Below are 16,336 nucleotides of genomic sequence, written 5' to 3'. Positions count from 1 at the left end.
CACCCTGTTCACTCCCCTCAGGGTTTATGATAGTTGTTACAACTTTTGTCTTTTGAGAGACAACAGAGGTGGCTTTCTTTGACTTGGATTTTGAAACTTTAGGTTTGGTGGCCTTGGTAGGAATCTGTTGGGGCATTAACACAGATTCCATGGCCACACTTGAAGGCAAAGAAATGACGGGGTTGGAAGTAGTAGGAGTTGAAGAAGTATTTACCTCACTTACCTGAGGTGCATCCATGATTGGTAAGTATACCAATAGCACATGACTGTTGAGGTTAATTCTTAAAAGGTCTACAAGGATCCTCTTCTCTTGTGCCCAGCGTTTGAGTTTATTACTCTCATTATTTATGACCAAACCTTCAGCAACATGGTTAGCCAATAACATAAAGAATCTAGCATAGTAGATGTTATGAGGTCTATTAGCCTTGTTACCTAACCTAGTACCCAATTCTAGCATAACATAGTTGCTAAAATTATAGTACCTGTCAGAAACCAACATATAGAGCATATTAACAAGAGCTGAAGTTATTGCATCAAAATTACTAATTTTCCCAGAGAAAACCTTGATAAAGTCATCACTGAGAAAACTCCATTCTTTCTTAATGCCTTTTCTCTTAATACTGCCTAAACTAGTAGAATCAAGGGAATAGCCTATGGAATCTAAAATGCTAGATACATCATTATCAGTGTGTGGTATCATGGCATTATTTTCAGGTAATTTAAAACAGGACTGCATATCATCACAGTTAATACAGTAATCCTTACCTTTGAGAGAGAAGGAGATGGTCATATCGGTAGGGTTGAACTCAGCAGTTGTCCAAATCTCCTCAACTACCTCACAGTAAATCATTGGGGCTTCCAGCATTACATAGCTCAGTTTGCAGTTTTTGATGAAGTCCATCATCTTGTGATAATCTGAGTGGGCTTCATTCTTTTCCACCAAAGCTACGAAATTGTTTTCCTCATAGACAAATCCAGATTGGGACATTATCTTTACTACTGGTGCCATTGTTGTGGGTAGAAGTTGCAGAGAAAAGTTGAGAGTTTTGGGAGAGAAAGAAAGTAAAAGCTTTTGAAAATTGCAAGAAAGCGTAAAGTGAAAATAAGAATTCAAAGGGGCTTTTATACTTTCTCAAATTAAAACATAAAAAGAATGATTAAACAATATTTTTAAATGAATTACAGCCGTTTGAGAATAAAAAAAACTGTATGTATTCTAAAAACTGCCTTTAATACAAATACATACAACTGTATATATATATATGTGTGTGTGTATCAACGGTTTAGAAAATAGAATCAACGGCCGTGACTAACTCAAAACGACTGATGTGACAGTTCAACGGATGAGGTAAACGGTCATCCGTTGAAGACTAACACAGTTTTATCCGTTGAAGGATAAAATTACCAAAAATGTATTTGTCTTTCAAAGGATAATGGACATACGTTGATAGAACAACTTTGAATTTCAACGGATAGGGAATATCCATTGATAGAATGAGCTTTACTTAAAGCCAACTTTGTTCTTGCAACAAATTCATTTCAGGTTACAAAACAAATTACAATAAGGACATGAATTTAGGAATAATTAAGCATACCTAGCTCACTTACCAATCTTGTGAATGTTGATTCATCAAGTGGCTTGGTAAATATATCTGCAATTTGTTTTTCACTTGGAACAAAATGAAGTTCCACTGTACCATTCATCACATGTTCCCTTATGAAGTGGTACTTGATGTCAATGTGCTTGGTTCTTGAATAATGCACTGGATTTTCAGTAATGGCAATGACACTTGTGTTGTCACAGAATATTGGAATTTTGTCAACATTCAGCCCATAGTCAAATAGTTGATTTCTCATCCATAATATATGTGCACAACAACTACCAACAGCAATGTACTCAGCCTCAGCTGTTGAAGTAGAAACATAATTTTGCTTCTTGCTGAACCATGAAACAAGCTTATTCCCTAGAAATTGACAGGTGCCAGTTGTACTTTTCCTGTCTATTTTGCAACCTGCATAATCTGCATCTGAGTAGCCAATTAGATCAAAACCAAACTCTCTGGGGTACCAAATTCCTAGATTTGGAGTCCCTTTGAGATATCTGAAAATTCTTTTAATAGCAACTAAGTGAGATTCTCTAGGATCAGGATGAAATCTAGCACAAAGACATGTAGAAAAAATTATATCAGGTCTACTGGCAGTTAAATATAGAAGTGAACCAACCATGCCTCTATAGCTTGTAATGTCCACAGACTTTTCAGCCTTGTTTAATTCAAGCTTAGTGGCAGTGGCCATGGGAGTTTTTGCAGAGAAACATTTCATTAAGTCAAACTTCTTTAAAAGATCATAAATATATTTAGTTTGACTAATGAAAATTCCACCACTAACTTGTTTAACTTGTAAACCAAGAAAATAAGTTAGCTCTCCCATCATGCTCATTTTATATTTACTTTGCATTAACTTAGCAAACTTTTTACAAAGTTTATCACCTGTAGAACCAAATATAATATCATCTACATAAATTTGAATAAGTATTGTAAAGCCATTAACATTTCTAAAGAAAAGAGTTTTGTCAACAGTACCTCTTGTGAAGTAATTATCTAGGAGAAATTTTGACAAAGTCTCATACCAAGCTCTAGGTGCTTGCTTTAGTCCATAGAGTGCTTTCAATAGATAATACACATGGTCTGGAAAATTTGGATCTTCAAACCCTGGAGGTTGGCTCACATAGACTTCTTCCTCCAATTCTCCATTCAAAAATGCACTCTTGACATCCATTTGATAGACTTTGAAATTGGCATGGGCTGCATAGGCTAGAAAAATTCTGATGGCTTCAAGTCTTGCAACAGGAGAAAATGTCTCATCAATGCCATTTTCATCCATCTTGTTTCTGAATACCCATTTTGTGTCAATAGAACTCTTGTTCTTTGGCTTGGGTACCGGCTTCCATACTTTGTTCCTCTCAAATTGATTTAGCTCCTCTTGCATTGCTAAAATCCAATCTGGATCCAATAGAGCTTCTTCCACTCTCTTAGGTTCCTCCTGTGATAGAAAACTACTGTATAGACATTCATCTTGCGTAGCTTTTCTAGTTCGCACCTTAGATGTTGCATCACCAATGATTAGTTCAAAGGGATGATTATTGGTCCATTTTCTTTAAGGTGGTAGATTAGCTCTAGATGAGGTGGCCTTAGTGTTTTCATGATGTGAGATAGAGTGTTGATTGGTTGAAACTCCCCCTGAGTTATTGGTCCTTTGCAAGGAACTGGGAGTTCTATCCACTGATGATGTAAATTGATTATCCGTTGATGAACTATGATCAACGGATGCTCCATTATGCACTTCAACGGATGATGCACTTTGTCTTTCAACGAATGCTGAGTTATGATTTTCAACTGATACAGCATTTTGTGCATTATCCAAAGGCAAATTTTGAATCCTTTTTGAAGTGTCTTCTCCATCATTCTCATCTTCATTATCATCATAATATATCTCAATGTTGTCAAATTTGAGTCCTTCATGATGTCCCTCATCTGTTAGTCCATCAATCTTTTTATCATCAAACACAACATGCACAGATTCCAGAACAATGTTGGTTCTTAGATTGTAGACCCTATATGATTTTCCAGCAGAATAACCAACAAATATCCCTTCATCAGCCTTTGCATCAAACTTGCCTTTGTGATCAGGTTGGTTCCTTAGAATGTAGCATTTGCAACCAAAGACATAAAGGAAGTTTAAGGTTGGTTTTCTTCTCTTGAACAATTGATAGGGAGTCATGCCTTTTGCCTGATTGATTAGAGAAATATTCTGAGTGTAACATGCACAGTTAACAGCCTCAGCCCAAAAATATGTTGGGAGTTTTGACTCTTCAAGCATTGTTCTTGCAGCTTCAATTAGTGATCTATTCTTCCTTTCCACCACACCATTTTGTTGTGGAGTCCTTGGAGCTGAGAACTCATGCATAATCCCATTTTCTTCATAGAACAACCTCATGGTAGAACTCCTGAACTCAGTTCCATTGTCACTCCTGATATTCCTTACTTTGAAATCTGGATGGTTGTTGACTTGCTTGATATGATTGATAATGATTTCACTAGCTTCATCCTTTGATCCAGGAAAATAGGTCCATGAAAACTTTGAGAAATCATCTACAATCACTATGCAATATCTTTTCCTTGAAATTGACAATACATTGACTGGTCCAAAAAGATCCATGTGTAGCAGTTGTAATGGTTCATCAATTGCTGATTCAAGCTTCTTACTGAATGATGCTTTCTTTTGCTTTCCTTTCTGAAAAGCATCACACAGTCCATCCCTTGAGACTTCCACTAGAGACATTCCTCTAACTAACTCCTTTTTGACTAGATCATTCATTGTCTTGAAATTCAAATGGGACAGCTTCTTGTGTCAAAGCCAACTTTCATCTTGACTTGCTTTGCTGAAAAGACAAGTAATTGATTTTGCATCTGTAGAGTTGAAGTCAGCCAAGTACACATTCCTTTTTCTAACTCCAGTTAGAACCACTTTGTTGTCCTTCTTACTGGTAAAAACAAAGGCTTCAGAATTGAAGGAAACAGTATTCCCTCTGTCACATAGTTGACTGATGCTCAATAGATTGTGTTTGAGACCATCAACTAATGCAACTTCATCAATGATGACATTTTCCTTTGAAATCAAGCTATATCCCATAGTGAACCCTTTGCTGTCATCTCCAAAGGTTATGTTAGGGTCAGCTCTCTCCTTGAACTCTGTGAGCAGGGTGAAATCTCCTGTCATGTGCCTTGAACAACCACTGTCCAAGTACCATAGATTTCTTCTTTTTCCCTGCACACAACAAAATCAAATCAAGTTAATTTTGGTACCAAAGTTTCCTTGGGTCCAGCCTTGTTAGTCTTTTTCCTAGACTTCACACTTCCTGCACCTTTGACTTAGGTAACTTTGAGTCAACCTTGGTCTCAGATGTAGTTGGTTGAAGTGTAGGGTTAGTCACAGAATCATTTAGCACATTTGGTTGAATTTGATAAGGCATAGATTGTGCAAACATATTATTCCACATAGGCATGTTGTATGGCATTTGAGGCATATTAAATGCAGCAAAATAAGGATTATTAACATATGGCATGTTTGCAAAATGTGCATGTGGATTCTGTTGAGACATAACATGCATAGCATGCAGTGGTGACATAGACATGTTAGGCATGGAAGGAGTTAAAGGCATGGGAGCATTCTTAACAGATTTGCAGTTAGCAGATAGATGATTAACACTACTACAATGCACATAACTTTTTCTAGGAGGATACTTATCAGGTGTGTAGTTGTTGTGTTTGTTAATCCCTACCTTCCCATTTCTATTAGATTTTCTTTTAGTTTCCTTTTTATCCTCAACCAACTTAAGCCTATTTTTCAACTGATCTAAAGTCATGTGTCCTATATTCACCTTACTGGCATCTTTGGATGTGCTAGCTTCTTCTTTGACAAAGTTCTTGGAAGTTGAACCAAACTTCTTACTGAGATTTTTCAAATTACCCTTTTTAGAGTCATTTGCCTTTTTAAACTGATCAGCCTTCAACAGATGCTCCTTTTCTTCCTTCAACGGATGACTCTCATCATCCGTTAATTCCACATCCGTTGACAGTCCATCAATTAATTCCATTTCCTTTTTGTTTTTCTTCCAGGCATTCTCACAGAGTGATTCAATTCCTTGAACCTTGACAATTTGAGCACCAACATCCCTAGATGTTCTTCAGGCCTTGATTACCTCTTGCTCACGTTCTAGTTGTTTAGAAAGAATTTCTACTTTCTTAACAAACTCTTCTAGTTCACTCTCAACAGATAAGCATTTGATTTTAATCTTTTCAAGCTCAATTACCTTACCCTCTAACACATCATTCATATCACTTAAAAACAAATTATTCTCTTTAATTCTCATGTTCTCTTTAGCCAGTGATTTAAGGGAAACACATAAATGATATAATTCATTGGACATATCATTTATAGCTTCATTGCATTCATTTTTAGAAAACTGAGAGAGGTCAGTAGTGATTACCTGGTTGCTTGATGAACTAGTTTCATTTTCATTAGAATTAGCCATTAGGGCTAAGTTGACATATTCCATATCATCATCTTCATTGGCTTCATCAGCTACCCAGTCATTTTCCTGAGTCAGAAAAGCCCTTTTCTTTTGTTTGAGCAATTCGAAATATTTCTTTTTGTAATCCACTTGCTCAAATTTCTTCTTTTCAGAAGTTAGCTTTCTTCACTCACTTGCAAAATGTCCACTTGTGCCACAGTTATAACACTTGAACTTAGACTTGTCCACCATGTTCTTGTTTGGCTTAGTGGCTCTAGTGTTTTTCTTGAATTTCATCTTTGCAAACCTTTGGGACAGAAAAGCCAGATGTTCATCAACATCATCAGAGTCATCTTGACTGAAATTGTCTTTAACCTCAGTTGCTTGCTCCTTTCCCTTGCTTGATTCTGATTTGCTTGTGCCAATTTTGAGACTTGGCATTGTCTTTTCTTCATTCCTGGCTTCAGTTCTCTCATTTTCAGCTACAAGTGCAACTAATCCACCTTTTCTCTTTCCCTTCTCCAACAGCTCATCTTGCTCCATCTCAAGTTCATAGGTCTTCAGAATTCCATATAATATTTCAAGTATGAAGTCCTTATAATCTTGAGAATTCCTTAGTGAAACAGTCATAGGCTTCCATTCCTTTGGTAGAGACCTCAGAAATTTTAAGTTGGAATCCTTGACTTGGTACACTCTGCCATACAGCTTCAATCCATTCAATAGTTTCTGAAATCTATTGAAGGTATCATTCAATGATTCTCCTTCTTCAGAATGAAAATATTCATATTGTTGAATGAGAAACTGCATTTTATTTTCTCTAACTTGTTCAGTACCTTCACAGATAAGTTGTACAGTATCCCAAATTTCCTTAGCAGTTTGGCTGTTAATGACATTATCAAACATATCTTTGTCTAGGCCATTAAACAGAATGTTCATGGCCTTTTTATCCTTGTGAACCTCTTCAATATCTTCATCAGTCCATTCTGCTTTTGGCTTGGGAATAGACTGTCCAACAGCAAATGTGGCAACGGCGGCTGTGGCCACTTTGTGAGGGATGTGAGGACCATTCTCAATGCAGTTTATGTAGCTTTCATCTTGAGAGAGGAGATGTAGATGCATCTTCACTTTCCAGTGATGATAATTATCTCTTTCCAGGATTGGAATCTTCACTCCAATATCCTTCTTACTCATGATGTTAGTAGAATAGATCTTTAGACTCTTTGTATGTCAAAAGCTTGCTCTGATACCAATTGTTATTCCCAAGGAACTAACAATGAGATTTACAGAAGGGGGGTTGAATGTAAATCTCAAAACTTTTTCAAGTTTTGAGCAATTTCAAAAGCTAAGTGTATGATGAACAGATGTGTGTGAATTGCTTTGAGCAGGTGCATACAGAGGTATATTCAAGACACAAATGTAAAGAACACAAAGGCTTTAAAAACTTTTCTGGTGGATTTGTTGTTCCACCAGAGATGTGTATTTCAGAATATCTGTGATACAAAGAATTGTTCACAGCTACTTCCTGGTACAAACTAGATGATTTTCTCTCTATGTTTTTCTAAACAGCTCTGGAAAATTTACTTCTAATTACTAGCTGCACTTGGTTTATATATCACCAAGTTTACAAGTAAAGACAAAGATAAAATACAATCATAAAATAGTTCTTCACATGTTTCTTCTTCATTTTTCTATCCAATGCAATCTAAGATAATCTGTGAATCTTTGAATACTTCCTTGTTTGCACCAGAATGGAAATACTGCTTTTTCTTGATTCCTCCAAGAGGCTACCACATTCCAATTGTCTCTGTCAACCCATGTGCCTCTGTCAGCTTATGAATTGTCACTACCAACTGCTATGGAACTGAGCATCTGTTGAAACTTTCATCCGTTGATGGCTTTATCCGTTGATGCTTTAGTGACATCCGTTGATGCTTTAACAGTTGAAGCTTTATCCGTTGATGCACTCATCCGTTGATGGATGTTATCCGTTGATGCTTTAGAGACATCCGTTGAAGCTTTGTTTCTCATCCGTTGAAGGCCTTTAATCTATCAGTTGATACTACTTCATTTATACAAAATTACAAGGCATGTAATATTTACAATTAGCCCTCCTATTTGCATATCCACTAGTAGTCAACATGACTTATAATTTCCCACAACTTCTAAGAATTATAACTTAAATACAGAGACTGAAATGTGCTACAATACTAAACTTATTTCTAAGTAAAGCTACTCCATCAACGGATAGCCAAAGTGGTCTTATCCGTTGAGGCTACAAACACTAGATTTCTACTTAAGTGTTTTGTTTAACTTATCATCAAATTAATACATATATTCCTAACAACATGATATCACAAATATATCTAACAACCCTCTCACGGCCTTTAGGTTGTTTTTTCTGACTTACCGGATCTGATTGGGTCGGTCTTTCAGCCGGGATGGTGTCTGGTTGATCAAACAATAAGGTTTGAGTTTAAATGACCATTTTTTGCTTCAGATCTGGTTTCTTTAGCACACTTTTAACGTCCTTGGTGGTCAGAGTTGTGCCTTCGATCACCGTGGTTGTTTCTTCTTTCTCAGAATCATCGTGAGGGCTGCTTGTTTCATTTTGTTGTTTTGAGATTCGAGCCCTCCTTCTAGCGCCACTGTTGCTCCTATATCTAGTCCCTAGTCTAAATCCTAATTAGCCAACCCCCTCTTTGGTACTATTCTCCTTCTATTTATAGAGTCCCTGATGGGCCTAATTCCTCTTATTGGGCCTGTGCCTCCTTGTGGGCCTTTGTCCCAACAAGTAATTTAGCGGATATATAATACTATTTATCTATTTTTAATAATAGGATAAATTGTGATCGTAGTTTAGTAGAATAAGTAGACTCTGTCTAGTAATTTAACAATTTAGTAGTTTAACGGAAATATAACATTATTTATTTATTATTTTAATAACCAAATTAGGGGATAACCGTTGAACCAAATTATACCCTATTTCGGTTAAATTAAGGGAATTAACTCAACAATGAAAAGGCATACGCTACATATATAAATATAATCGAAATTAAATAAAAATATTATTGTTGAATTCTTATTTGTTAGATAAACAACTAAACGATATTTTGAATATATGTTTCGATGCAACAACAAGATGTTATTTGTAACAAGCAGTTTTGTTGAACAGCTGGAAAAGGCCCGGACTCGCTTACGAAAAGTGGAAATGGAGGCAAGACGGCCGAGTGACACTTAGGTTAGGGGGGCATTGTCCCTCAATTCTTACCAACCTCCCTGGTGTGTGTCATTATCCTTAACTGAAGGCAGAAGCAGAAGTCGTTTAGTTGTTTATCTAACAAATAAGAATTCAACAATAATATTTTTATTTAATTTGAATATATGTATTAGCATTCGCCGAATTGTTTTAAGCAATCAATCATTAATACGATCCCATGAAATACTTTATCACCGAATTATGACCATGGAAGTCCTATTAATCTATAATCACAAACACGAAGAACACTAAAACATAACAAAATTAAATTAAATTTTCACAATGAGAGATTAATTTTTTTTTAATAAATTGAAAGAATATTGAAGAAACTTATAACAAACGGACAAAAAAAATGATTGTGGCTTTTTACCGGAGATGATCGATAAAAACCCCTCAGAAAATATTAAGGCGACTACGTAATGGAGGATAGGGGAAAAATTGCAGGTACTCAATAGGATGAAATTTAAAAAGAAAATTTGCTTATCTCCGATAAATTTCCACAAAATGGAATATTACAAAATTATTCTTAAGAGCTTCCTCCAAAAATTCGCGCAAAATTTGCGTTAAGTCGTTGATGACCTACCTTACATTGTTGCATGATCAGATTATGTTACAGTTATTTATTTTTTAGTGCTTCTCTATCTTGACCATCTCCAAGATATCAACAAAAATCTTTTTCAAAACTTATTTTACCTTTTAGATCCCAGCCTGAATCAATCTCGTTTTACCTTCACACGTTGAATTCATGAGTTATAATCTATAACCTTTCTTACAATGACAATTTTTCCTACACGAGACAATAGTATACTTGTGGGCCGCTTTCTGAATAGTAATCCTCTGGTCTCCTGGTTGAAGTTGTTGGGATAAAACACGAGTTATGAGGGGCTCCTCTTTCATCTACTCCATTTCGCCATCCCTGGGCGGGATGGCAGTAAGATGAACCGAACCGGAAACAATTGTATTACTTTTTTTCATGGTCATTTTTTGAGGGTAAAACATGCAAAATACCACAAATACAACGATATATATGGTTTTAAGGTATAAACGGTACGAAAAATAAATCTAAGAGAAAGTATGGATGTTAACCTTACTGGGGGTGTAAAGAATGACGGCTGAAAGCAATACCACTGAATAGGAGGTTCGTCCCCTCCTTCTAGCGCCATTGATAACCCTCTTTCTTCTTCGGGACTTCTCCCTTCCTTACACAAACTGGAGTTTCGTACACGTGGCGTGGGCTAAGTGGTTAAGCTGCAAGGTGGGGTTTCTGCAAAACAGAACCAGAGGGGGGCGGTATCCCCGCGGCAACTCCGGTGTAAGAATAACAATGAGGTTTCTTGAAGATCAAGAAAAAGAAGAAGAAGAAGAAAATAGCTATTCAAATATATAATGCAGTGGTGTGTGTGTATATGTGTAGAGAGCAAGTAATAAATTGTTAACCCCAAAACCCCCTTTTTAGGGACTTGTATAGGCTCCCAATTTTAGGATTTTAGGGGTTTGTACCTATTTATTCTAGTCTTTGGTGAATCTTGGTTGGTGAATGATTGGATGATTTAGATTATTAACGGGGTAATATTAACGGGCAACTCCCGTGTAAGGGATATTTTTGTAGGTTATCAATTTTTGTTTCCCTTTATCAATTTTTGTTTACCTTCATTTTAGAAGAGTAAGAAGAAAACTGGTTGAAGAAGGGACAGGCTTTGTCTGAGTTCATAATTCAAAACAAATTATGCGTGCATGTGTGTGTGACTGTGTGCTGATCCTCATCCCTCAGCCTGCCTAGGCTTGTGTTGAACTTGCACCAACGTTGAGCTGGACTGATATTCCTTTTAACTGAATATACGTGTCTGATGTCTCCTTTTAATTTTTCACCACTATCATAAACAAAAAATTTCCTGATCTCTGCTCTAACCTTTAGTGTTAGTGGACGTATATGAATAAAAAGATAGCTTGTATGATTTAAACACGTATTAAGCAGAGCGTTCCACAACCGATAGGGACCAGGAGTAGATATTGCTATTTAAGCATAGATTCATGAGTATAAAGCGTGTCCTCAATCTGGTCAAAAGGTTGCAATACTTATATAATGCTGCTTACATTATACTCCATTTAGTAAAGTTTGGTTATCAATTATAATGCTGAATCTTATCTCTTTGCTGATTAATTCATATGATGTGGTTTGAGTATATATGTCAAAGTGCTGACTTAAAAATTTTAACTTTCTCAAACTTGTTATCAACAGCATAATAGTTAAGCAACTCTCCTGACCAATGTTTTAGTAAAGGGTAATCAGTGATATTTCTTGGAATAGCTACTACCAGCAGCTTTGAATACATACTTTATGTTGCAGTTGTTGATTCTCTTTGATACCTTCTTAGTGTTTCATGATAATTCTGATTGTGTTATACCATGATGTTAAAATGTTATCATCACATATTATTGGTCGCCATATCGGAATTGTTCAGATATGCAGTGACTGAGCCACATTGTGATCAGGGGGCACAGTATGAAATCTGTCTACTATTAACATTAAGCTGAGTAGCTGAGTTGATTTGGTCCGAATTTTACTAATGTCAATTTGTCCTTAAACATATTATATTTAAAAAGTAATCTGTAATTATACATACTGTTACATATGATCTAGGAAACAATAAAGATTTTAAATTTTTCTGTGCTGACATTTATATGCATAAGCACATCTTTACCTCTTGGACAACCTGTGTAAGAATTCATATTCTTTAAATAAATAAATTATTACAATGCCATTAGCTATTGCCAACAAAACTGACAACCTAAATCAGATTACCGAATTGTTTTACCTTGGCAGCAATTTATTTTGTTCAGCTGCATCCAACAGATTAACTAGATGCTATTACTTATCAAGACCCGGCGGAACTATGGAATGAGGGCAAGAGAAAGGGGACAGGTGCACTTAGTTTCTGATAAACAGAATTTTACTTCATATATCAATTTACGAGTAACGGGTACAGTCTCTATTTTATTTTATTTAATACTTTTATGGCATTTTCTGGAATATCTAATGCTAACATACTATTTGTTACTGATACATGCCCCGTCCCATGTCCATTTAATTTTGTTTAATGAACTTGTTTGATTTTAAAACTATATTCAGATAAAAGAAGATTGTCTGATCTTTTGTTTTATAACTTGTCTTGGTGTCACTGTTCTTAATATATATTCTCATAACATCTTCCTTTCCCATGTCAATGTCTTGCTACCACTGGTATGTTTGAGTCTGCTTGAACTCTTGCAGCTAGAATATTTTGAATGTTTCTCTCTAGTGTTGGTTTAATAATTACATAAATATCTAAGACACTGGTTCATAGTCATCTAAAGTTCTAATTACCAATAATTTTTCTTGTAGAAACAAGTAACTAAATATTTGATTGTCGTATGGTTTGTAGAATAGAAGTCGTTAACAGTTTACAGCCTGATTCTCGCGAGGAAACTCGTCAAATTAGAGAGGGTTACAGATGTATATATGCTTAAATGTCTTCAACTCGGAACATGGTGTAAATAATGGAAATGCAGCTCTGGAAACTATTGGGAAATACTGAGGGGCCAACAACCAAGTATAGTTAACTTCATATTAGAAATTTAGTTCTTACACTTTAAATACGATCTCAGAATTACAATTGTGAAACAAACATACTAATTTCTGAACAGAGGATCGTTCAGTTATTTGAAAATGATATGTATCAGTATAAATTAACCCGAATTTTACATATAAAAGACATGATGAGTTTTACCTCTAAAGAAAAGACAAGAACATTCAGGCTGAGTATTAATAAAACGATTTTTTATAAACTAGTTAAGATACTCCAATAGGCAGTTGTTCTGTACCAAAATGGCTTCTTCTAACTATTAAATCTGTACCGTAACAATTTATCTCCACTAGTGTCTTAGTGTTTGTACTGGTTGACAATGTAAATTTGCAAGCCTGTTATCAAAATTTGTATTTTACCTTTCTAAATCATCGAAATTAGGTCTTCTCATGGGTACTGGAAAATAATGGAAGACAAAAGACTTAAGCTTTCCCTGAATCTTAAAACTTTGAAAATCATTTTAAAGATAATCTTTTAGATCCATTAACACACCGTGCAGTTATGCTGTCTTGTTCAGTAAATGCAAAATATTTACTTTTGTATCGTACAGTATTTTTCCCAGTTCAACTTTCAAAAACTTGCAACTTGACTGGCTCTAGATGAAAAATCACCTGACTGAGCTTCTTTCCATCCAGTATGCATTACCATGGCCTGAAGATAAACGGTGATATCTTTAAAAATTAAAAGACTATATAATTGACGAGCTAGTAGGTAATGAAACATGACCATGTAAATTATATTTCACAACTTTTCAGCACTACATGATAAATTTGGTCAAGTAATGTAATAATGCATCATGCCACTATATATTAAGCATATGAAGCTTTTGCAGTCTATTATTATACTAACACTGATTGCCCTGGGGATGCTGCAGTTGTCTAGATGCTAATCGGTGCTCTTTAAAGACGGTGGTGGGTATCTGTATTGTGTATTCTGTGTGTAAGAGATAAGAAAGCTTGTTTTTGTTGGGTTCTTTTCAAAAGCTAATCAACAACAATAATAAACTCTAATGGGACATGAATGTGATAAGGTGCACTTGTGAATCCGATTAATACACGTATCCGAACTTTAATGAAAGTACAAATATACATCAAAATTTATCAATTACCTTGAGGTTTTCTAAACGCATTGGCTAGTCATTGGTAAAACTAGTATATTATTTATCCAGCAAGGCATTAGATAAGGAATTTACAGAACTGTCAAATTACAACCAGAACTTGGAAGAACCTACAAAGAAAAATTAAACTGAAGCTGAATTCTTCTATTCAAACAACAGATTAAATGAAGACCCGATACATAACTGATAATTCTCTTTATTCATTAATTTGCCTCTTACATGTTTATATTATTTTACGCTCCTAAATTAGTAGTCCAAGAATGTAACAGCGTACCCAAGGCCTTAACTTATCCCCTGTTTGTGGTCTCTTCTGCCCTGTCTCTTTCCAGTTCACCAACTTTAATTCTTACAATCTCAGCCTGGCCAAATCATAAAGTGCAGCAGAGCGGGCGCATCTTACATATTACTTTCTTATGCTCCTCTTATTTATTTCGAACTTGAAGCCAGTGTGCAAAGGACTCAAGAGTGTTCATATCTGATCTATAATGCTTCTGCGTAAACTCAAGAAAAGTCGACCATGTGAAATCTGGGAAATTTCTTGCACCGTCTTTCTTAATTAATGCCTCTGGCGCCCTTACCACCTTATCCATCTTTGGGGAAAGAAAAAAAGCAAGAGATTTCCTTGGTGTACAATTGTTTACAACAGCTCTGTGCAAGCAACTCTTGTAAATTCCATTAGATAGAGCCTGATACAGATTTACAGAAGTACCTTAATAAATGTCCATGCTGTTCAGTGTTAAATATTTGCAGCTAGTTCAAAGTTAATTCACTTGACATATTTTATATTTCTGTTGTGTGATATAAGAGTAGAATACGGATATTGAACTTACCATGAATGTGTCACCAATATTTACGACAAAAGCTTCCTTGTTGGGAAGGATGGACCGCCATTGATTGTCAACATACACCTCAAGACCTCCAACATCATCTTGATGAAGAATTGTTAGGGATGTAGGATCACAGTGAGGTCCAGTTCCTAAAGTTTGATCCGGTTTCTGGCAAGGAGGATAGAAATTTAACCGCATAATTGAGTCGTTTCCTTCAAAAAATTGCCTAAGATACGATGGACCAATACCAAGGCTCATTCCAAGAAGCTCCATGATAACAAGAGAGAGATTGCTCATAGCTTCACAATATTCCTGGCAAATCCTCCTAAAAAAAGAAAGATAAATTAATATAAAAAATAGAGTACTCTTGTGTGTCATATGTTGAGTAATTAGAGCTCAAGAATCAGGAGCAAAGTTAACATGTTTATTGTCAGTAAATTTCCTACCCAAATTGTCTAAATTCATCTCCCATTACACTTGAGAAATAATCTTTAACTTTGTAGGCAGATTGTTGATCAGCAGAATATTGAAATGAAAGTGTTTCTTTCCATGGAAGCTTTGAGGAAAATCTGTTGGTAAAGCTGCTAGCATATCCAGAAACATCACCGGCCTTTTTCTCTGCTCTTCGCTTTTCCAAGAGTGGCAATCCAAAGAAACTGCTAATATTCTTGTGAGCTTCATTTATAAGTTTCGAATCAATTCCATGATTCACAATTTGGAAAAAACCATGCTTTTGACAGGCCTCGTCTATGAGCATTATGGCATTTGAGATGGCAGCAGGATCACCAGTGAGGAAGCCTTTTAAGTCAATGGGAGGCACAACTAGTGGAGGTGTCTGTGGCTGATCAGCAGAAGGCTTTTCATGGTCAGGCCATATGAACTGTGCAGGTATGTTTAATTCATTTTGAAGAAGCAATGCATCAAATACAAACTCTTTTTGTTCCTTTTTTAAATCTTTAGTCGGTGAAGACCAAGATTTAAGTGAAATAGGAGATAGCATTGGCATGTTTAAATAGATACTTAAAACAGTTTCAGGAGTCTTATTTATATAGATGCATGTATGCTATAGCTCAAAATAGATGGGTGGTTGGTGGGAATGAGAGAATAGAGAATTAGATTAATAATGAGAAAAGCCAAAGCCGTTTCTTGTGGAACTCGATGAACAAAAGCTGGAATCTTATATAGAATTCACTATTATGTCTTTCTTCTCTATCCCTTTCATATATTTAGTGTGCATGACACTACGTCCTCTGTGCGTGTTTTGTTTTTCTATATAGAGGGTAATACAGAGATTGTATAATTTAACAGCATACAATTTGAGAGAGAGAGAGAGAGAGAGTTCTCTTTCATGGGATACCTTTAGCAGGATTATGTATTGTCCAGGCATGTTTTTGTCTTGGGCCAGTAATAGTTAATATATCAACTCTAATCACTAGAACT

General features: G+C 35.7%; 1 protein-coding gene across 1 annotated transcript; it reads right to left on the bottom strand.

Annotated features, from left to right (window-relative positions):
* Nucleotides 1-14,249: 14,249 nt before the first annotated feature.
* On the bottom strand, nt 14,250-16,063 carry LOC141663706 (gibberellin 20 oxidase 2-like). Its single transcript, XM_074469501.1, has 3 exons — nt 15,343-16,063; nt 14,900-15,221; nt 14,250-14,755 (listed from the first exon to the last, which is right to left on the bottom strand). The coding sequence occupies exons 1-3, from the start codon at nt 15,900-15,902 to the stop codon at nt 14,492-14,494; spliced, it is 1,146 nt and encodes a 381-aa protein (XP_074325602.1). The 5' UTR covers nt 15,903-16,063; the 3' UTR covers nt 14,250-14,491.
* Nucleotides 16,064-16,336: the final 273 nt, after the last annotated feature.

Source organism: Apium graveolens, chromosome 6 (genome assembly GCF_009905375.1).
Source record: "Apium graveolens cultivar Ventura chromosome 6, ASM990537v1, whole genome shotgun sequence".
In the NCBI taxonomy this organism is placed as follows: Eukaryota; Viridiplantae; Streptophyta; class Magnoliopsida; order Apiales; family Apiaceae; genus Apium; species Apium graveolens.
The sequence above is the reverse complement of the archived record's forward strand: the minus strand, read 5'-3'. Positions and strand labels throughout refer to the sequence as shown.

Coding starts and splice junctions, on each gene's coding strand:
- LOC141663706 (XM_074469501.1), bottom strand. CDS start 15,902: ATGCCAATGCTATCTCCTATTTCACTTAAATCTTGGTCTTCACCGACT. Junction 15,222..15,342: donor GATGAATTTAGACAATTTGG/GTAGGAAATTTA, acceptor TTCTTTTTTTAG/GAGGATTTGCCAGGAATATT. Junction 14,756..14,899: donor ATATTGGTGACACATTCATG/GTAAGTTCAATA, acceptor AATCTGTATCAG/GCTCTATCTAATGGAATTTA.